We start from the raw sequence: 20,991 nt of genomic DNA, 5'->3' as shown, positions 1-20,991 counted from the left end.
ATCGAGCCCGTGGGCGGGGCTTCGAGGCCAAGGGCAGCCAACGCATTGCACTCGGTGCTGCAGAGGCGAACGTGATCGCCCACGGAGATGGACGGCATCCTAACCCGGGACGTCTGGTTTGGGTGGTTTGGCGCTCGTGCGCCGCCAAGCACAAGCACACACAGAGCTGTTCAAACATCCAGTAAAAGGCGAGCTCTTTAATGACCGCGCAAGATATGAAGGGTGGCTAAGGGCTCTGCCCGCAAGGCGCCCGCGTCGCAGACGCGGTACCATTGACAAATCTGCAATATACCCCCAAACGAGCAAATAGCAAAATCCGAATACCGTGTGGCACGAACTTGCGTGATCTGTCTGACTGAGCCGTGGACGGGGGCAAGCCTTCAGCTGGTGCCAAGACATCCGTAAAATCAGCAGTTCACCCTCGGGTATGTTCGTAAGAGCTATATACACTGAAAATTGAAGCCAAGAACGTCCGCCAAATCCGTGCTTTCGGAGCTACTGAGGGAAGCCGCTGTCGAGCCCAGCGTGCCCGCGGCCGCCTGCGCCTCCCGCGCAGCACCGCCGCTGGGGACGACACGCTGGACATGCGCGTCGGCTCGCCCGAGGACTGCTATCGCGACCCTCCCGTCGTGCCGCAGCAGCCTCCGACGAGCTCTGCAACCGAGGAGAGTGAGGGTGCGCCTCCCCTCACTGCTGGCCTGGCTGCGCACCGCCCCACAAAGCACCCCTCGAGCATCTCTACAAGTACAAGCAAGTGCAAGGGCGACCTTCTCCAAGTCGTCAACGCGCCCGGCGGCTCCGGCAAGACTTTAGCCTTGGCCACCCTCCTTACGGAGCAGGAGGAGTTCCGCTCTCGGTCGGCAACGTGGCAGCTAGTCGAGAGACTCGGTAGTTGTGACCCCCCTGAGGGAGGACAGACAGGTGGAGAGAGAGAGAGCTTTTGTGGTGTTGGTGTACGCAATAACGGGACAAGGTAGTCGTTCTCTCTAGCTCCCCTTCTAGCTCTTGGCATGAGCTGCGCCCTGTGTCCGACCCCTTTTGCGCAGCAACACCTTAAACTTTTAGGCCCTCCAAATTCGGGTCGGAGCGTACTCGAGTAGCGGAGTGGGCCCCGAGTTTGAAAAGGGCGACGGACGCTTGCGTCCTAGCCTCCAACAACGCCTCCCCGGCGCAGAGGGGCCCCCGGAGGGATGCTCAGATCGCGCGCGGCCACAATTTTCTTTTCCATATTCGATTTTCGCGACGCAAGCCGCCCTGAGAACCGCCTTGAGAACTCCGCCCTCTTTGGTGGCCGCCCTCGCTCTTCACGGGTGCCCGTGTATGCAGCTGGCCGACGGGACGCAGATCGTCCGCTCGCCACGCAGCGACACCGCTATGCAACAACCAGCGCACCTGCGTCACACGCAGCGGACTGCACAAACGGCCTCGGAGACGGGAACGGCCGAAGAGGCCTCAGAGACCTTGTCCGACCCTGGCGCCTCGGGAGAGCTGCTCGCGTCAAGCCGTCCGATGGGCCTGGGCGGGCACGCCCTGCTGCTGCTCGCGCTCCTCTCTGGCAGCGCGGTCGGCCTCCTCTTCTTTTCGCTGCTCGGGTACGGCGTCGAGGTGTACCGCGCCCTCGCCTCTGTGGACTGGTGGCTGGCGCCCTCGCTCGTGGTGGGCGCGCTCCTCCTGCTCGTCGCGCTGTACGCCCTCGACGCGCGCTATTGGAAGGGCGCCGGCCGCATCGCCGCTTATTTCCCGCTGCTCGCCGCCGCTGCCGGATCGCTCGGCGCCGCCTGCCTGCTCGGCACAAAGCAGTATCCGTACGCGCCGCTGCTGTGCGTCTTCCTCGTGCCGACGCTGGGCGTGTGGCTGCTGCGCCGCGCCGCCCTGCCCGCCGTCCCGCCGCGCGCCTTCTTCGTCGCCCTCTCCGCCCAGCTGCTGCTCCTCGCCGTGGCGGTGAGCAGCTCCGCAACAGCTCCACCAGACGGCACCGCACCGCAGACAGAAACCGCCCCGCAGACGCCACCGCACGGAGACACGCGTCAGCAGACACACGCCGCGCACATGCCCCGCCGAGCACTGCCCTGCGGCCGGACGCGGAGATGCCGACGGGCGCCCCGCAGGTGAGCCTGGCGTTTGCGGCGTGGGTGTTCTGGTCGCCGGCGTGGGGCGTGGAGGAGTGGGAGGAGTGCGAGGCGGGCCCGGCCCCTGAAACGGGCTGCCCAGTTGGGGTCGACTTTGGCGGATCGCAGACCAACATGTGGTTCGGAGAGGCGCGGTTCCGACCCCCCGGCCCCTCGGCCCCCTCTCCTCTCCCGCCGACTCCTTTCCCTCGCCCCTTTCCCTCGCCCCGCCTCCCCCAAGCCCCAGCCGCCAAGCCAATCTCGGCTGCACCCCCAAAGGGATGAGCGCCGCGCCCCCTCTGCCGCAGGTGCGCCAGTTCTGGCGCTACCGCATCGGCTGCGACAACTACACTGCCGACACCTCCGAGCTCGAGGACGACGAGGCAGTCGTCAGCTGCCACACCGGTGCCCCCCCCCCCCCCTCCCCCTTCCCCCCACCTCCAGCCCTTCCAACCGGCCTCCCCCTCCCCCCCTCCCCCCTCGCCCGCCAGGCGCCTTCCTCTGGTGGTCCTTCCCAATGTGGGTCCCTTGCGCGGTGAGGGCGTAGCCGAGATGCGGACGAGATAGCCGAGATGCGGACGAGATAGCCGAGATGCGGACGAGATAGCCGAGATGCGGACGAGATAGCCGAGATGCGGACGAGATAGCCGAGATGCGGACGAGATAGCCGAGATGCGGGACCGCCCCTCCTTCCGCCTCGCCGCCTCCGCGGCACTAGCGCCGCGCTGAGCCGCCGCGCCCCGCCTCCGCCTGGTCTTCCCAGGCGCTCCTCTTTGCGCTCCTCTTCTACTACCTTGCGAAGACGATGGAGGCGCGCGACCGCGGCAGCAGCAAGACGCGCGCGCAGTGGGCCATCCGCCTCTTCCTCTCCTCCATCATCTTCTTCATGGCGGTGACCTGGTGCGCCGCCTCGGTCGCGGGCGCAGGCCTCGGCGTCGCGCGGACGGTCGAATTTGCGGCGCAGCACGACTGACGGCGGGCGAGTAGTCAAGGAAGGGGGGCTCGTCCATGCGTTAGGTCGAGTTTGCGATGCTGCTCTTCATCGTCGTGACGACGGCTGTGGTGGGCAACACGGTCGGCTGGGGCAGGGTCGGCAAGACGGCGCGCGCCTCCGCCGCTTGCGCCGCCCCCACTCCCCTCCACCGCCGCCGCGCGCCACCCGCCGCGTGCCTCTGGCTGGTGCAGGCGCAGAGCCTGCCCATCTACCGCAAGCTCGCCTCGTACTCCGAGGGCTTCTGGGACTACGTCAAGGCCTTCGCGCTCTGGGGCTTGGGCTGGCTCGCCATCCCAACCTTCCTCGCCCTCTCCGCCGCCAACCAAGCCGCGCGAAAGGCTCTCCCCTTCACGCTGCCGCCCGACGCTCCGGGCCTCCTGACGGCGCACGGCGCGCAGCTCTGGGCGCGGCTGCGCACGTGGCACTGGGCGTCGGTCCGCTCGACAGCAGGGCAGTGCGGTCGAGGGCATGGGTAGCGCGCCCTCACAGCGGCCGCCGCCATGAGCAGGTGATCTCAAAGACGACATTCTGGTCCCTCGCGTACCTCATCCTCCAAGTCATCGTGATGCAGGCCCGAGAGTGACCGAGGGTGACCGAGAGTGACCGAGAGTGACCGAGAGTGACCGAGGGTGACCGAGAGTGACCGAGGGTGACCGAGAGTGACCGAGGGTGACCGAGATTGACCGAGATAGCTTCGGCCTCAGCGTCGGCCTCAGCGTGAGAAGCGGGATGCGGGCCGTCGGCTCCCCCAGAGGTCGAAGAGCGCCCCCTCACGCCGCTTGCCTTCTCACGCCACGCTGCCGTCCTCAGCTCGTCGTCGTCTTCTTCGCCTTCCTCAACGAGGCGCTCAGCGACTTCCACACCGGCGTCGTCTGCGCCATCTTTGCTGGCGCGCTGACCTCTCCCACCCCCCTCCCGCTCGCCGCCGCGCGCACCTCTCCCTTGGCATTCGCCCCACCCCCCAACGAGCGGCCCCGTGCCAGGCGTCGGGCTCCTCATGTTCATGATCCCGATCATTCCCGGCGTGCCCGTCTACATCGCGTGCGGCGCTGTCATCCCGGCATCGACGATGTCGCAGGCGGGCCTCGGCCAACTCTCTCTCTCCGCCCCCTCTCGGCTCCCCCTCTCGGCTCCACCTCACCCGGGGATGACGGTGCCGGCAGGCGAACCCAGACTGGTCGGACGACATGAAGCCGGGGGACGAGGTCCCGAAGGAGTTCTGGGTCGGCCTCGTCTACGCCACGCTCGTCGGCTTCGCACTCAAGCTCACCGCGGTCGCGCTCGAGCAGGAGCTCATCGGCCGCCAGTTCGGCAACTACGTCGCCGTCCGCTCCTTCATCCGCATCAACTCGCTCGAGATGCGCGCGACGCGCCGCATCCTGCGCCGGCCCGGCATCAACACGGCAAAGTGCGCCATCCTCGTCGGCGGGCCCGACTGGCCGACCTCGGTCACCACCGGCATCCTCAAGCTCAACCTGCTGCAGATGCTGCTGGGCACCACCCCCATCCTCCCCCTCATCGCCGCCTCCACCGCCGCGGGCGGGATGCAGCTGCTCAAGACGAAGGGCGACCTGTACGACTCGATCACCGTCATCGTCACCTTCCTCTCCTTCCTCGCGCAGACGGCCTCCACCCTGCTCGCAATGTACTTCATCGAGCGCACCTCGACGCAGTACGCCGCCGAGCTCGCCGCCGAGCCTCCCGACGAAGAGGTCCTCGCCCACGACGAGCGGCAGGCGACGCCTCCCCCCCCCTCTCCCCTCGCCCGCCGCGCGAAGACGCCTCCACGACACCCCCCCCTGTCCGCAGGCTGCCTTCTCAAAGGCGCAGCGCGACGGCACCAACTGGTCCTCCGCCGGCGTGCCGCTGTGGCCAAAGGTGACGATCATCACCTCGGCGCTGATGCTCGCCGGTGCGTGCTACCTCTCGGTGGTGGCCACCTGCTTTGAGCCCTTCTCCGTCTCGCAGCGCATCTCGGACCTCCCGGGCGGCACTGTGTTCGGCCTCGTCCGGCCGATGGGCTGGGTGGTGATCGGGCTCTTTGTCGGCGGGTGGGTGCTGCGCTACATCTACCGGCGGTGGGCGGTGGCGCGCGCGCGGAGCTGGCTGCGTGCGAGCACGGTCGACGCATCCATAAGCGACGCCTCGCCGCCGCCGCCGCCGCCGCCGCCGCTCGAGCTCGAGGTGGTGCAGGGGCCGCGCTGCGACGTGTACGTGAGCGACTCCCCGGTCGGGTCGCCGACCAGCTCGCCGTCGCCCGCCGCTTCTCGAACGGCGCCCCCCGACATCAGCGTAAGTCGGGACGTGAGCCGCGTGTGAGCGCGCCAACTGCTGTTGGCGCAGTACGTTTGTCTAACCCGCGTCGACGACCCATCTCCCATGCCATGTACAGCTCGGTTCCCGTGTGCGAGAGATACAAGAGTGTGTGGCTCCCCCAGAGCGCAGAGGTCCCACGCTCGAACGACCAGGCAGCAAGCCGTCCGTTGTGCGTTGAGCGGCCTTTGTGGTACACCCAAAACACAATGTACAACCTTTGAGCGCTTTCCGCTTTTTTGTGCGGCACCATGCAGCATGCTTATTGCTTTGACCTTTGTGGGTTTGTGGATTGCACTTTGCAGCGCGGGTGCGCGGAGGAGTGGCCCCGAGAGTGCGCGTAACACAAGTATATGTTTTGTTCAGAGTTTGTCCGTCGTTGGGTGCTACTAACACATCTGTCTCACAGTGTCACACGCACACCGGGCGCCACCGGCCCCGCACCGGCAACCGGCAACCCCGCAACCGCCACATGCCGCCACGGACCCGCCAGCGCAACCCCGGACGACGTCCCACAAGCACACAGCATGCCTTCTGTGCATGCACATAGCGCGCGCCGCCCCGCAACGAGACGCAGGCAGCAGGCGAGGCGAGATGCGCTCCAGGCGCCGGCACTACTCCTCGTCGAATGCCTCATCGTCGTCGCAGTCGAACACCGACACCCGCGACTGCGCGCGTCGCTGCAGCAAGGCCTTGGCCAGCATGCCCGCGATGTGGTCCGTGCCGACGTTGCCCATCGCTGGTTCCGTCGCCCAGCGCTTCAGCTCTTTCTTGCGCAGCGCTTTGCCAAGCGTCGCGCCGTCGATGGACGACTGGCGTCGCACCTTGTGCAGCTTCGCCTCGCGGTCGAAGCTGAGGATCGCGCCTTGGAGCGCCGACGACATCTTTGAGCCTTTGATCGACGGCTCGTCCGCCGCCGCGCCACCGCTTCCGCCGGCGGGACCGTCGAGGAAGAGGGCTGAGCGGCGGCGGATCGACTGCCGCCGGATCGACTGCCGCCGCGAGTCGGGCTGCGGTGGCGGAGGGGCTGCCACCAACGGAGGTGGGGCGAGCCGCGGCGGCGGCGACGGGGAGAGTGTTCCCGCCGAGGCTGCTGGGGCAGCCGCTTCGTCGACGACGCCGTCAGCGGGCGCAGTCCCGTCGGAGCAGCGGGGGAGGCCTATGGTGCGCCCAGGCGTCAGGTCTCTCCGCGCGAGGCGACGGTTTGCGAGCGGCTTCTGTGGGGGCGGCACCCGTCCGCCGCTTCCGGCGGCGGCCCGAGCAAGTGATCGAGGAGGGGAGGGAGGAGACGGCGTCGCTTGCCTCCCCGAGGGCGGCGAGCTCGAGGAGCGAGGGACGCTCCACCGCCGCCGGCGAGTTGAGCGGCGCATTCTCGTCCGCGTGGGGCTCCAGCGGCGACGGCAGCGGCGGCGGCGACGCGGCCTTTGGCGACGCGGCTGGCGACGGCTCGGCTGGCGGCGATGCGGCTGACGGCGACGCGGCTGGCGGCGAGGAAGGGGGCGGCGGCGTGGGTCCGTCTTGCCGCGGCGCGGCGGGAGGGGCGCCGGGCGCGTCGGGCAGCGACGGGCGGAGCCACGGGACGTCGTACGCCGGTACCCACGCCTCAGTCCCATCCTTGAAGACCCACGACTCTTGGTGCAGCGCGCCTAGTCGCGAGCAAGAGGGGTCAGCACACAACACGAGGGCGGCGAGGCCGCGCGGCCCGACTGCGCGCGCCCTGGACGGCCGCCGCGGCGAGCGCGTCGGGGGCGACCGGACCGACGGGCTGCTCGCCGCAGTCGACGTAGAACCAGTCGCCGTCTGGCCGCGCCGCCTCCTCGAGCACCTGCGCGCGCTCGACGGGGGGGTGGGAGACCGTCGCGCTGCCAGCCCGTCGGGCGCGGCTCGGCCTCCGGGGCGTGCTCGCGCCTGCTGTGTCTCCTCGGCGGACGCGTCGAGCGCCTCCTGCGCGTCCTTCACCTGTTCGCGCAACAGGCTCGCGGTTGTCACGGCTGCAGCCGCGGCTGCCCGCACTTCCTCCCGGTGGCGCAAGTCGCCTCTTGCTCCGTCATGCCGACGCCGCCGCTCGACGCCTTGAGCAGCTCGTTGATGTCCTCGAGGATGGTCGCGTCGAAGCGCTTGATCTCCTCGAGCACCTCCTGGGCATAGCCCGCGCCACTCCCTCCCGCAGCTGCAGCCGACTCGCCTTCGCCCTCCCCGCCGGCGACCGACTCGAGAGGAGGGCGGCTGCGGCCGAGGCTGCTGCGGCCGAGGCTGCTGCGGCCGAGGGGGGCGCCGAAGCGGCGTGGCGCGGGCGAGCGGCCGGTCGGGGAGCAGAGGCGCACGCTCGGCGAGATGCCTACGCGCACGGCGGCAAGAGCTTTAGCCGGCCGGCGGCCCTCGAGACCCGCCCCCTCGAGATCGGGCAGAGTGCCCAGAGCGCGGGGCGTGCCCAGCGCGGGCTCGACCGCCACCGCTGCCGCCGTGCCCTGCGCACCCCCTCCGCCGCCCCACCCAGCCTCCTCCGCGCCGTCCTCGTCGCCGACGATGAGCGAGGGCGGCGGTGGCGCAGCCGGCCCAGCCGGCGATGCAGCCGGCCCATCCGGCGATGCAGCCGGCCCAGCCGGCGATGCTGCCGGGCCAGGGTCGCTAGAGGGAGCGGCGGTGGCGGAATCGGCAACGGCGGCGGCGGGAGCGCGCGGAGTGGTCGCAGCAGCCGACGGCGACGGCGCCGCTCCGCCAAAGAGGCTTCGCGTCACAGGCGCCAGCCATCCCCAGAAGCCGCCGCCCGCGTCGCTGGCGTCCGCCGCTCGCGCGAGGGCGACGGCGGCGGCGGGCAGCGTGAGCACGTCCGCCTAGAGACGCGGCGTCGGACGTGGGTGAGAGGGAGGCCTGGCCGCGGGCGGCGGCGTCCGCGTGTCTGCCGCGGCGGAGCACGAGGGGGCGGCGGCGGCGGCGAAGTGGCAGATGTCGGCCGGGACAGAGAGCGCGGCGGCGGAGGCGGCGACCGAGGCGGTCTCGGTGGGGGTGAGGAGGTGGTTGGCGGCGGCGAGGGAGGAGAAGGCGGCGAGGGAGGAGTGCACCTGCTCGCGGCCGCCTCTGTGAGCGGGGGACGGGGGGAGGGGCAGGCGGAGGGCGGGGCGCAGGAGGGGCGCGGGAGGGGCGCGGCTCACTGCGCCGACGCGCCGCTCCTCGAGCTCCTGCAGCTGCGCGAGGGCCTGCGGCTGCACCTCGGCCTCGAAGAGGCGGGTGACGCCGTTGGCCGCATCCACCGCATCCCGCGCCACGCGCGCGCGGCTGCGCAGCGACTCGGCCGTCGACGACGCCGCCGCCTCCTTCGCCGCCGCGGCGAGCTCTCCGCCGCTCGCGCCGGGCTGGCCGTGCGCTCGGTGGAAGCTCTCGAGGTCGCGCGAGAGGCCGGTCGCCTCGTCGGCGGCGGCGGCGCGGTGGCGGCGGACTTGCGCGAGCCGCCTGTCCAGCGGGCGGAGCAGCCCCTCCCGCTCGGCCACCGCCGCCGCCGTCGCCTCCTTGAGCGGTGCGACGATCAGCCGCTTCATCTCGTCGGCCGCCGCGCGGTGCGTGCCCGCCTGCGCCGCCAGCGCCGAGTGGACGGCGTGCCACGCCTCGTTCGCCGAGGCGTAGGGCAGGTCGCGGCGCAGCGGCCGCGCGGCCGACTTCAGGCCCCACCCGCCGCCGGCGTTGCCAGCCTCGCCGGGCCTCGCGAGCCGCTCGCGCAGCCGAGAGAGCGCGCGCGCGTGCTCGTCGCACAGGCGCGCCCACTCGCGGAAGAGCTCGAGCACGTCCCCGTCGTACTCGGACGCCGCCGCCGCGCGCGCTACGCTGTACCCGTGCGGCAGCCTCTCCTGCCACACCCTCGCCGAAAAGCCGTCGGCCGCGTCCGGCTGGGATCCGCAGCGCGGGCCAGGCGGGCTGACGTCGGGCTGGAACGGCACCGCGCCGTCGAGCTCCCAGGTCGTCGAGGAGGGGGCGGAGAGGACAAGAGAGAGCGCGCTTTCGGTCATGGCCGGGCCTGTTTGTTTGAACCAGGTTGGTTGTGAAGAGCTGGGGCGCGCCACCCAAGAGCCTATAGGTAGGTGCGGATCGGCAACAGCGCAATCGATCTTTTTGCCCTCTATCACCTTGGGTTGCAAGAGCTTGAAACACACCACGCAGGGGCACAGCAAGCACGGATAGCCGTTGAGGAGAAAGGGGTAAGGTGTGTGTATGCGCGCCACCTCCCGCGAGCGCGGCGGGATCGGAATTGCGGCCGGAGGGAAGGGCGAGCCGCCGCCGCCGCCGCCATATTCCATCAGCGACGACGACCGCGGCGCGCCTCGCCCCAAACGCACAACGAGACCTGCGACGACACTCCACTTCCCACTCATCTTCCAGCAGCGAGGTCGGCGATCGAGACAGCGGCCTGATCGACGAAGGCTGACTTTGCGGCACCATCATCGGACGATGTCGACGAGTTGGGTCGCTCTCGCGGTAGCCAGATGACCTCTCTTCCTAGGAGCATCGGCCATGGCCGCAGGGAGCGCGGGGGAGGGCGCTGGAAGCAACACGGAGCTCCGTTGGAGACGTTTTCAACTTCAAGATTAGCGTGTCAGAGTGAAATGGCACTAGCCCAACGAAGCTCGAAGGCGCTCTCGCAAAAAATATGGTTGTGGATTGATTTCGAATGGCGGCTGCCGTCCGATTTCTTTTTTTATTTTCCTTAGCTGCCTGAACTTTAACCAACGAGCACCGCGAGCGGGGAGAAAAAGAAAGAGGCGCGCGCTTGCTTCAAGCTGACTGGCTCTTCAAGCAGCCGCCTGTGAGGCGTCCTCCCCCGTTCAAGTCTGCAAGCGCCGCTCCCAAAAATTTGTCTTTCTTTTTGGCGCGTTGACGGGCTTTTGGCTTCTGTGTGCAGTCACCGCGCTCGTCGTGCCGTGTGCTTTTTGAGAGAGGCTCGTCTCTTGAGAACTGCGGCTACGACGGCGCTCTAGCTCCTTCCTAGCTGCTGGCGGTCTCGCGGGTGTCTGTCTGGCTGGCGACCCGCTCAGGCTTGCGAAACGGCCGGCCGCGGCGACGTGTTTCGAGCTCCGTGGTCTTCTCCGCGCGGCTGGGCCCGCTCCTATACGGGACTGATCCGCCCCCTGACTGGCCGGTCCGCCGCCGTCTCTCCGGGATGTGAGGGGCCGCTGGATGGAGTCAATGCTGACCCACCGAGCGCCGCGCGGCGTCAGGGAGGTCGGGGTGGGCGTGCAAGTACTTTTGGATGGCGCGGACCTGCCCCGCAGCGTTTGGCGACTCGGCAGTCTCTTGGGCTCAACCAGGTTTTCCGGAACAAAACAAAAAGGAAAACAGAGGGTCCCCACGGCACTTTGCGTTTCCGGAAATTTCCAGGGAAAACAGAGGGTGTTTGGTGCTCCATTCTGGAAACTCGCGAGTTTCCCTGAGTCTGAGAGCTGGTCTGGGGCAAAATCTGAGGCAAAATTGAGGAAATCGACAAAATACCCAGGCGGTCGCAGGGTAATTTCCAGGTATACACGGGTTCTCCGCGAAATTCCCGGCATTTTGCCGATTTGGCCTAAAATTTGGCTGATTTTGGGCCCAAACCAGCCTCAGACTCGGCTCAGAGCCAAAAATTTGACGATTTCCACGCAGTTTTCCCGGGAAAATAGAGAGGAAAAGAGAGGGTGCTGTAGAGAAAAAAGGAAAGGAAAACAGACGGGGTGCGAGAGGCAAACCTGGTTGAGCCCAAGCAGTCTCCCAATGGTGCGACACTGCCAAGTAGCGGCTATAGCCTATACATCTTGTCGCGCGTATGTCATCATCCCATACGGGGCGTGGAGGGTGAGTTGACCAGGGGGTTGTGCGCTGGGCCCTCCTGCTCGGCTCCAGCCGGTAGACAAGTCTTGTCATCAACAGAGTAGATGGATCTGACCTCGGGGCCGATGTGACCAAGCGCTGGTAGCGTGGTTTGACCTCACACCCATGGTCTCACAGTGTGCCGGCAGTCGCCGAGCAGTGTCGCTCACACAAGCCGCAGCACAAGTGACTTAGGGCCAGTGAGGGTGAGCCCATCGCTGTCACAGCTGTGGCAGCCGCACAGTAGGCTGTGTCAACTGTGCAGAGTGTGTGAGCAGCAGAGGAGCTGCTCTCCAGGCTTCTGTCGCAAAGAGCTGCATGCCACCGAAGGCGCTGTCGAGGTTCGCCGAGCGTTGCGCAGTTGGGGGAAGCCGCCACCGACGAGCGCGTTGGAGTAATTCACTCCGGACAAAGACGGGTACACGCACACGAGCCGCGGTCGTATACCCGTCTTAGCGGCGAGGCGCGGGACCGTCTGTGGCGAAGTGGGTCGCGTCCCCCCTGATTCCGTCAACCCAGCATCCACACCCTTTGAGTCATGTGGACAGCGACCCTCCGACACAGCTATTATTTCAAATGCCGCCTGGTGTCAAATTTTGACGCGAAACGCCATCAGCGCCATGTCGATGTAGGTGTGCGTCTTGATGACGCCGCCCGACGAGACGTAGGGAAGGCGCGTCCAACTCGCGAGCTCGAGCTGCGGATGGCGATGCACGAGCGCATCGAGAAACGCCACGGCGCCCTGCTCGAACGCCGGCGCTTTCGCGGGCCACGCGCCCCCCGCGAACTCGAGCGGCTCGCGCGGCTTGCGCGCCGCGTTCCGCCCGCCGATGCGCCCCTCAAACACCTTGGCGCTGAACGGGAGGACGGTTGCGAGCACGAGCACGCCGCCCGGCGCGACCGCCGCGACCGCCGCGTCGACGACAGCCAACGGCTCGTCGCACCGGTCGAGCACGTTGAGCAGCGCCGCGGCCGTAAACGGCGGCGCACCGCGCAGCTCGTCGAGCGCGGCGGCCGCGCGGAAGCCACGCGCGCGGAGCGCGCGCCGCAGCGCCCACGAGCTCTCGAGCGCCGTCACGCCATTGGGTGCGACGCCGAGTGCGGCCGCGAGCTTCGCTGTCTCGGTGCCCGTGCCCGCGCCGATGTCGAGGAGCGAGCGCGCCGGCGCGCCGGCGGCGGCGTCGGCGAGGCCGGCCTGCAGCACGGCGTGTTCGAGGAGCGCGCGGAACTGCTCCTCGGACGCGACGTAGAGGGTCTGGAGGCGGAGGAAGCCACTCGCGTCCGTGCGGCTCCAGCCGAGGTGAAGCTGGAGCGCATAGAACGCCGCCCACTTGAGGCGCGTGAGCACGCGTCCGCGCCGGCTCGCGCTCGTCGCCGCCGACGCCTCGAGGAAGCGCGCGAGATCGGCGTCCGGAGTGAGCTTCTTGGAGCGCGAAAAAGTCGCAGCGAGTGCGGCGGCCGCCGCGTCCGTGCGCTCGAGCCCGCTCTCGCGCCACGCGTCCCTCGCCCAGCGCTCGAGCCACTTGACATTGACCATGAACGCGGCTTTCGGGATTTTCGTGCCCGGCTGCGGCCTCAGCGTGTGATCGTCCTGATCGAGCAGCGATTTCAACGAGGATGCGGCCGCGATCGACAACAACCCCACCGCGGCCGCAAGCAGCGTGGCGCGCGGCGCGCATGCGGCGCGCGGTGGCGGCGAGTCGCTCGCCATGCGCTGTCTGCCTTCTTCAAGGGAGGGAAGAGGAGGGGGAAGGGAGAGGGGTAGCGACGTTGCGCGCAGGCGCGCGGCGTCTTGTTCACAGCCTTGTTATGAGAAGAAAATACGTCCTATGGCGCTATGCGCTGGTCTGTGAGAGGTTGAGGTGCGAGCCCTGGAGGCCCTGGGGATGGGGGGAGACTACCCGCGGGCCTAGAAGGCCCGCGCGCAGGGGGGTGGGGCATTGAGACCGGTCATGAATGAGTGCGCGACACGCATGTTGCGAGCAGCGTTGTTGATGTTCTGCGCGTCGCCACAGACGGCGGCGCGCGAGAGCTGTTGCGAGTGGTGCTGGACGAAGCCCCGGGCGCTGCCGGAGGCTGTGCCGTAGTCGGTGCGGTCGACGGCGCTCGGGCTGCCGACCTCTTTGGCGAAGTTGAAGATGATTCTCTTGGTATAGGCGGCGCGATGCCGCCCTGGCTTTCGACGAGACAAATTTTGACGATTCCGTTCTTGACATGGAGCGCGTCGTAGTACTGTCCCTTGTGATCTTTGACCCAGCCTTTGCCGGTCGCATGGACGAGCGGGCCCTGTGACTTGTGGCCGCGCTCTTTGCACCCAAGAACCTTGAGCAAGGTTTGGTCGAGGGTGCTGCCGAATTGCCGAAACCAAACTTGTGGCCCAGTGACGCACAGCATCCGCCGTGTGCCGCCGAGCCCTGCCCAGCTTGCCTCGTCTTTGTGAGGGCGCTAGGCACCTTGACTTCGTAGTGGACATCACGCTGGGACTGCAGGTCCCCGCCGATCTCACACATGTCGGTGACGTGCCCCTCGTTGAGATGAAAAGTCGTCTGAGGGTTCGCACAAAAACACAACCCCGGACCCAAGACGCACAAGCACAGACAGTCGAGAAGGGAGAGACAGCAACGACAGTCAGAAGTCAGCGCTGGGTCCCAGGAAGGCGAATGCGATGACGGCCTCTAGTGTGAGCTCTAGAGCCGACAGACCCTCGCGTCCGGTGCTCACCGACGGCCGGGCGGGCCACCCGCCCACGCGCCGCCTACGCGCAGCGCGTGCGCCGCAAACTCGCCCGCCGACAGCGCCGGCCAGTTGCCATCGGCCGTCGCGAGAGGCCTGCCCGGCTGTCGCCGCGGGGCCCCCACGAACACCACGCGTCGGAGCGGTGCCGCGCGAACTCGCGCGCAAAGTGCACGCCCCACGCCCGCCGGAGCGTCGTAGCGAAGCAGGACCGGTCCGCGCCTCCTTCGCGCTACGCGCGCCGATCCGCCTCCAGTGCTGCTTGGATGCCGACTCCACCACACAGTCGAACAGCTGTGGTGCAGGTCGTCCGACGCCTCCGCGCAGGCCCCGACAACGAGGCTCGGCAAGTGCTCAGCGGCAAACACGATGCCGGCCACGCCCGCGGTGTTCAGCGTGAACGTCGAGTCCTCGCTGGCTGAATCGAACATGAGATGGTAGCACACTCCCGATGTCGTCGGCGTCAGGGTCAGCGCCGCGTCCGGGGAGACGTCTGTGCAATTCCTATTGCCTTCGATCAGGACCGCAGCATCGCCCTCGAGCGATTCCATCGTCGCCGCCGTCGGCGTGTGGGTCGCGATCATCACGAGCTTCATCGTCGGGTCGGCGTATTTGCCGTTGACCTTCTGCGCCAGCCAGGGGCAGGGCCCAGGCAGCGAGGCAGGTGTGCGTCGTGTCGGCGCTGGTATCGAAGACGCCGATCCACTCGAAAGGCTGTGTCCAGGGCGTCGGCGGCGGCGGGGCGGCGGCGACGTTGCACCGACCGACGCCCGCGCCTTGCTTGCCCGAACGAAGATGAGTCCTTGTCGTTCAGGCCGCACCGCGGTCATGCGCGCAGCCGGGAGAGCGCTCAATCGCCGAACTCGGCGAGCGCCTCCATCGTTTCCGCTTCATACGCCTCCTGCCAGTAATTGAGCGCGTGGGTGTCGGCCGCCCCCCGCGCTCTGCAGGTGTCGTCGGGACCCTCGTCGAGCTGTGAGCGAGGCGGCGAACGCGCACGCGACCACTCCGCGGAGCCGAAGTGGCGGCGCGCAGAGAGGAAGAGGAAGACCCCCAGCGGGCTCGCGGAGGCAGAGGCGCTGCTGCCGCTCCTCTTCCTCAACAACATGCTCGGCTACGCAGACAGGACAAACCTCTCGGTGGCTGTCATCGCGATGAGCCGCGAGTTCGGCTGGGGCGAGGCGAGCACCGGCACGCTCCTCGCGTCATTCTTCTGCGGATATGTCCTCACGCAGATCCCGGCCGGCCTCGCCGCCGCTCGCTTTGGAGCCAAGCGAGTGCTGCTGGTCGGTACAGTAGTCTGGTCTGCGGCAACAGTTCTCACGCCGTGGGCCGCACGCCAGTCCATCAACGCCGCCCTCGCGGCGCGCACTGCGCCCTCCGCCAGTACGTCATTCGCGGCGCCTGACGGTTGGAGGACGGTCAATCTAGTCTAGGCGCGCGTCGTCGTCGGCCTCGCCGAGGGCGTCCAGATCCCGTGCTGCAACGCGCTCCTCGCTGCGTGGGTCCCTCTGCACGGCCGGGCGCGCGCCCTCTCCTTCATCTTCAGCGGCCAGTTTGTGGGGACCATCTGCGCCCTCTCCTGCTCGCCGCTGGCGGAGTGGTGGTGGCCCTCCATCTTCCTGCTCTGGCGCCGCCGCGCGCCCCCGCAGGGTGGCGGAGGGTGCCAACCGCCCTCCGCGCCCCTCTCCCTAGGGGATGGCTCGGCTTTGTCTGGTGCCTCGTCTTCGCCGCCCTCGCCCCGGCCTCATCACCAGGCGCCTCCGCCGGAAAAGGCGCGGCAGGGGAGGAGCTGGGCCTCATCTCTGCTGTTGACGGGTCGGGGAGCCCGCGCTGCAGCGCCTCTGCGCCGCGCTGCGCCCGCCCCGCCTTCCTCGCGCACCCCGCTTTCCTCGCCGTGTGCGCGGCGCATTTCGCAAACAACTGGGGCGCGTACCCCCTCCTCTCCTGGCTGCCAAAGTACCTCACCTCGCTCGGCGCCACGGCCACGGCCTCGCGGGCTGCTCCCCTCCCGCCGCCCGCCGCAGGCTCCCCGCGTTGAAACCCCGCAGGCGCGACGCTCGCAGACGGTTCGACCCTCTTCAGCACGCCGTACGCCGTCGCCATCGTGGCGGACAACGTCGGCGGGTGGGTGGCGGACGAGGTGCTGCTCTCGCGCTGCCGGCTCAGGCTGCTGCACGCGCGCAAAAGCATGCAGGCGGTGGCAATGCTGGTGCCGTGCGGCTGCTTCCTCCTCCTCTGCGGGAGCACGTCGGCCGGCGGCGCGACGGCGCTGCTCGCCGCCGCCATCGCCGCCTCCTCCTGGTCGCACGCAGGCTACGCGGCAAACATCCTCGACCTGGCGGGCGGCGACGCGGCGACCACCGCTCAGATGTGGGGCGTCGTCAACACGGTCGGAACCGTGCCCGGCATCGCGGCCAACGTCGTCACCGGCCGCGTCCTCGCCGCCGCGCCAACGGCCGCCGCCGGCCGGTGCGCGTCTTCAGCACCGGAGCCGCGATCTATGTGTGCGGCCTCACAGCCTTCCTCGCCTTGGCGCAAGCGCTGCCACTCCCGACCAGCGGGGCGGAGAAGGCTGGCTCGTGCGGCGCCGGCGCGGTGCTCGGGCCAAACCCAAAGCCCGCGACGCGCGAGGAGTCCGAGGTGACGCGGCGCATTGCGCTCTCACGAGATGTTCCACGCGAGGCGCGCGGCATACCACATGGAAGAGTTTTTCTATAATTGACCTACTACGATGTACGAACCCTACACTTCACATCATAATACCCGGCTGCGACTCCAACGCTCTCCAGTTGACATGCTGCCACGCTGCGGCTCCGGGCATCAGCCTCGCCAGCGCGCACACCACCGGCCGGCACTCGATCGCGAGCACGTACGACGGCTGCTCGTCCTCGAGGTGGTAGTCGGGAAGCGTGTCGAGCAGCACCTGGGGGGAGCGGCCGGTGCCGACTGAGGTGCGTGTGTGGGCGATGAACCCAAACTCTGTAGGCGCGGGCGCGGGCGGCGCGCGCCCTGAGCTGATCAAGGTTGCTGAGCTCGGGCGGGAGCGACTGGCCCGCCGCCTCCGCCTGTGGCAGCACATCGAAGAAGCTCTGCAACGCTTGCTGGAAGCTGCCGACGGTGAGCCCTTCAATCGTCGGCGGCGTCCGGTTGGGGTTGTGCATCGGCCCCGGAGGGACAGGCGGAATGGCGCCGCGGTTGGGCCGATTCGGGCCGCCCGGTACAATGTACTTGCCCACGTGCCCGCAGATCTTGCACTTGACGCCCTGCACGTGGCAGTGCCCGCACACCTCGCAGATGGGGTCGCGCTCGCGCTTCGCAACGTTGTGGCGCGCCGCCTCTGCGAGGATCTCCTGCTGCATGGAGCTCGCTGACATCCGAGTTCGAGCTGTCCGCTTGCCCAAGGGCGGCGGAGATGGTGCTCGCTGGCGAGGCGGAGCCCGGGGCGCGCGGAGTGGTTCTTTATGGGCCGGGAAGAAATCGCGCGACAATGCGCGGGGGGACCCTGTCCTCCCTTTCAACAATGGTGAAAAGGTGAGAAGTGATCGTCATGGGTGTGTTGTATGTGCATCCCTTTGCCTTGCCGTCGCGCGTCGGTCCTCCCCACATGCTCATGCAACATGCACTCCCAACAGACACACGAGACTACGAAGTCCGGCCCCTCAGCTCTGCCGGCACCGGCGCGTCGGGCGGCGCAAAGTGGCGGAAGAGGTCCGCGGGCTCGAGGTGCGAGGCGACGCCATCGCGCTGGGCGCGTACCGCCGCGAGGAGAGCGGCGCGGAACGCGCACCCGCCGCCCTCCCCGTGCCGCTGCCAGGCGTCTCCGAACCGCGCGTGCATCGGCACGAGGTCGGTCGAGTGGACGGCGCCGAGGGTCCGGTGGGCCAAGGCCGCGTGCAGCGGCTGCAGCGTCACGTACTTTCCACTCTCGCCGCGCGGGGCGGGCCGCACCTCCCGAGACACGACCTGGCACGGCACATCGCCGGCGTGCTCGCGGAGAGACGCGTCCTCGCCGCCCGCCGCCCCGCCGATCCGCGCGAGCAGCGCCTCGGCCTCGACAAAGAGGACTGTCCCCGGCGCCGTCTTGATCGACTTGCCTCCCCACGCCGCCCGCCGCGCCCGCCCGCCGAGCGCGCGCGCGAAGGAGGCGCGCTCGCCGGCCGCCCGCTCCTCCGCCTCCCGCTTCATCCGCTCCAGCGCCGCGAGGTCGTCTGCCGCCCACGGGTCCGGAGCGTCCAGCAGGCCCGGCAGCGCCGCGCGCGCCGCGTCCGCCCACGGCATCCGCCCGCACAGGTCGGCGATGTCCTCCCGCACGGGGCAGCGCACCTGCAGCACCTCGCCGCCCTCCTCGAGCTCAATCTCGAGCGAGGCGCAGTGCAGCGCGAGGCTGCGCAGCCCGCGCTCCTCGCGCCACCACCGGTTGACGCGCGAGTCGCCGTGCTTTGCGTCGCCCAGGATGGGGTGCGAGAGCCCGCCAAGGTGCTTCCGGATCTGGTGGAAGCGGCCGGTGGTCGGCTCGGCAACCACCAGCGAGGCGCCGAGGTTGAGTCGCCCCGTGACCGCCTCGCCCTCCCCCGCAACCTCCTCGCCGTCGCACCCTCCGAGACACATCAACTCGGTGCGCGCAGCGCGCAGCACGCCCTTGTCGTCGCGCACCGGCCGCTCGACCACGAGCCCTTCGCCGAGCGTCGGCATCGCGTTGCCCCGCGCCACGGCGATGTACGTCTTGCGGACCCGGCCGGAGGCGAATGCGCGCTGGAGCGCCGCGGTGGTCTCCGAGTCCTCCGCAAAGACCAGACAGCCAGACGTGCCAGCGTCGAGCCGGTGCACGGGGTTGACCTGCGTTCCGAGCTGGTCGCGAAGAAGCTGCAGCAGCGCAACGTCGCCTTTGCGCGACCAGTCGTTGCGGTGCACGACTAGCCCTGCGGGCTTGGCGACCACGCAGAAGCCGGGGCGGCGCGCCAGGATTGGGATGGACGGCGACGCCGCGAATAGGCTGGCAGCCGAGGTGAGCATGTTCGGCAGGTGTCGAGGCGACAGCGGCGGCGACGTGGTCGACACTAGACGGCTAACGCACAACCTGGACACACCGCAGCATCAGCGCAGCATCCCCGGCGTGAGTGCCAGTCATGGTGGGCTCGTTCAGGTGCTGACGGCTAACCTCGAAATCTGCACCTTGGATGGCTGCGCTCCTGCGCTCCCTGTTTCACAGCCTTGTTATTAAGGGGAGAAGAAAATACCTCCCCCGGTATTTATACCGGTAGGGAGGCGTGTGCCGAATACAAAGTGGAGTCCCGCCCCGCAATAAGCGCAGATGTCCTCTTCAGCCTGCTGAGAGCTTCCTGGCCCGCGCGCGCGCTCCGCCTGGCGCGCGGAGCGACTCGGTGGACGTCCGAGCCCGCCGCCCCTCGCCACTGCTCCCTGCTGGCCCATGCAGCGCGACACCGCCGGCGCTGCGCCTGCTTCCTTGCGCGCCGCTGGACGTCGGCCAAAAAGACCGCTGCCCTCTGGGGACCCGACTCCGCGAAGATCGCGCGCGCGTCGTGAATGCGGCGCGCGCGCGATCTCCGTTCCCGGGCACGCCGGTCGCAGTGACATGGGATCCCAGGCTCAAAACAGCACGCTCAACAGCGAGAGCGCCGCCGCTGCTCCTCCTCCCGCCGCCGGTCCGCTCACCGAGACAAACTCGGTGCCGCCGTTCTCGCCGCCGCCGCCGCCGCCGCCGCCTCGACCCTCGCCTCCGTCACCGCCGCCCTCCATCTCGCGGCGGCGTCCCTCTGATGGCGCGGGCGCCTCGCTCGCCGGCGCGCCTCGCCGCTGCCCCCCTCTCGCCGCCGCTCCCTCGTGGCCGCCGCCTCCCCTGTCAATCCCGCCGTCCGCACCACCGCTGCCACCGCCTCGCGCCTCGCCGCCGCCGCCACCGCCCTCCCCCTCGCCGCTGAGCGGTGCTTGGGCCTTGGCGAGCCCCTCTCCGCACCGTCCCGGCCGCGGTGCGCACAGCCTGTGCACACTCTCGCCTTCTCTGTACTCTGACTGCGCCGCCGGCGCCGCCACGCATGCAGTTGGGTGCTTGGGTCAGCGGCGTGAGCCGAGAGGTGGCCCACCGCTCGTGACAGCGCTCAGCGCGCGCGGGGGGGGGGGGGGCACCCCTGGTCCCCTCGCCGCCCAGACACACGCGCGGGACGCGCCCCGGCAGCAGCTCCTGCCTCCTCTCCGCTCTCGCGCCACCCCGCGCGCGGGGGCGTGACGTCTGTAGCGAGGCGACGGTGGGACGGTGTCCGACCCGTTCTGGGGTGTTTTCATATAATGCGGCTCTACTCGTATCGACCAATAAAATACCGGGGGAGGCCTGCGCAGCCTCTAACTATACGTCCTATGGCGCTGTGCGCTGGCCTGTGAGAGGTTGAGGTGCGAGCCCTGGAGGCCCTGGGGATGGGGGGGGACTACCCGCGGGCCTAGAAGGCCCGCGCGCAGGGGGGTGGGGCATTGAGACCGGTCATGAATGAGTGCGCGACACGCATGTTGCGAGCAGCGTTGTTGATGTTTTGCGCATCGCCACTGACGGCGGCGCGCGAGAGCTGTTGCGAGTGGTGCTGGGCGAAGCCCCGGGCGCTGCCGGAGGCTGTGCCGTAGTCGGTGCGGTCGACAGCGCTCGGGCTTCACAGCCATCCGTGCTAAGGATGGCTGTGAAGCCCGAGCGCTGTCGACCGCACCGACTACGGCACAGCCTCCGGCAGCGCCCGGGGCTTCGCCCAGCACCACTCGCAACAGCTCTCGCGCGCCGCCGTCAGTGGCGATGCGCAAAACATCAACAACGCTGCTCGCAACATGCGTGTCGCGCACTCATTCATGACCGGTCTCAATGCCCCACCCCCCTGCGCGCGGGCCTTCTAGGCCCGCGGGTAGTCCCCCCCCATCCCCAGGGCCTCCAGGGCTCGCACCTCAACCTCTCACAGGCCAGCGCACAGCGCCATAGGTGATTCTGCATGGACACTAAGAGTTTGCTATGCT

At 68.8% G+C, this 20,991-nt stretch overlaps 5 protein-coding genes across 5 annotated transcripts; 2 read left to right on the top strand and 3 right to left on the bottom strand.

Moving 5' to 3' along the window:
- The first annotated feature begins 1,259 nt into the window (after window positions 1-1,259).
- On the top strand, window positions 1,260-5,628 carry EMIHUDRAFT_458188 (hypothetical protein). The gene is made up of 14 exons (XM_005774777.1): window positions 1,260-1,848; window positions 1,921-1,941; window positions 2,109-2,263; window positions 2,395-2,513; window positions 2,600-2,631; window positions 2,872-3,054; window positions 3,126-3,209; window positions 3,294-3,536; window positions 3,611-3,673; window positions 3,913-3,991; window positions 4,086-4,180; window positions 4,266-4,814; window positions 4,912-5,223; window positions 5,296-5,628. Exons 1-14 carry the CDS (start codon window positions 1,321-1,323, stop codon window positions 5,419-5,421), a joined length of 2,589 nt encoding a protein of 862 aa, XP_005774834.1. The 5' UTR covers window positions 1,260-1,320; the 3' UTR covers window positions 5,422-5,628.
- A 130-nt stretch (window positions 5,629-5,758) lies between these two features.
- Window positions 5,759-9,434, bottom strand: EMIHUDRAFT_458187 (hypothetical protein). Its single transcript, XM_005774776.1, has 9 exons — window positions 8,568-9,434; window positions 8,319-8,477; window positions 7,829-8,249; window positions 7,452-7,753; window positions 7,324-7,374; window positions 7,132-7,240; window positions 7,012-7,061; window positions 6,648-6,786; window positions 5,759-6,574 (listed from the first exon to the last, which is right to left on the bottom strand). Exons 1-9 carry the CDS (start codon window positions 9,414-9,416, stop codon window positions 6,030-6,032), a joined length of 2,625 nt encoding a protein of 874 aa, XP_005774833.1. The 5' UTR covers window positions 9,417-9,434; the 3' UTR covers window positions 5,759-6,029.
- A 3,648-nt stretch (window positions 9,435-13,082) lies between these two features.
- EMIHUDRAFT_240438 (hypothetical protein) lies at window positions 13,083-14,810 on the bottom strand (the record flags this gene model as incomplete). The annotated part of the gene is made up of 8 exons (XM_005774775.1): window positions 13,083-13,127; window positions 13,217-13,393; window positions 13,462-13,569; window positions 13,701-13,793; window positions 14,007-14,076; window positions 14,112-14,202; window positions 14,273-14,606; window positions 14,802-14,810. 8 exons carry the CDS (start codon window positions 14,808-14,810, stop codon window positions 13,083-13,085), a joined length of 927 nt encoding a protein of 308 aa, XP_005774832.1.
- A 276-nt stretch (window positions 14,811-15,086) lies between these two features.
- EMIHUDRAFT_240437 (hypothetical protein) lies at window positions 15,087-16,701 on the top strand (the record flags this gene model as incomplete). Its single annotated transcript, XM_005774774.1, has 5 exons — window positions 15,087-15,266; window positions 15,417-15,583; window positions 15,676-15,939; window positions 16,066-16,452; window positions 16,542-16,701. The coding sequence occupies 5 exons, from the start codon at window positions 15,087-15,089 to the stop codon at window positions 16,699-16,701; spliced, it is 1,158 nt and encodes a 385-aa protein (XP_005774831.1).
- A 1,656-nt stretch (window positions 16,702-18,357) lies between these two features.
- On the bottom strand, window positions 18,358-18,996 carry EMIHUDRAFT_74640 (hypothetical protein; the record flags this gene model as incomplete). The annotated part of the gene is made up of 1 exon (XM_005774773.1): window positions 18,358-18,996. A coding segment is annotated over one exon (639 nt), but the record flags the coding sequence as incomplete, so codon positions are not given.
- Between the last annotated feature and the right edge of the window lie 1,995 nt (window positions 18,997-20,991).

This window comes from Emiliania huxleyi, assembly GCF_000372725.1.
Source record: "Emiliania huxleyi CCMP1516 unplaced genomic scaffold EMIHUscaffold_308, whole genome shotgun sequence".
Taxonomy (NCBI): Eukaryota; Haptophyta; order Isochrysidales; family Noelaerhabdaceae; genus Emiliania; species Emiliania huxleyi.
This window is presented reverse-complemented; position numbering and strand designations above follow the sequence as displayed.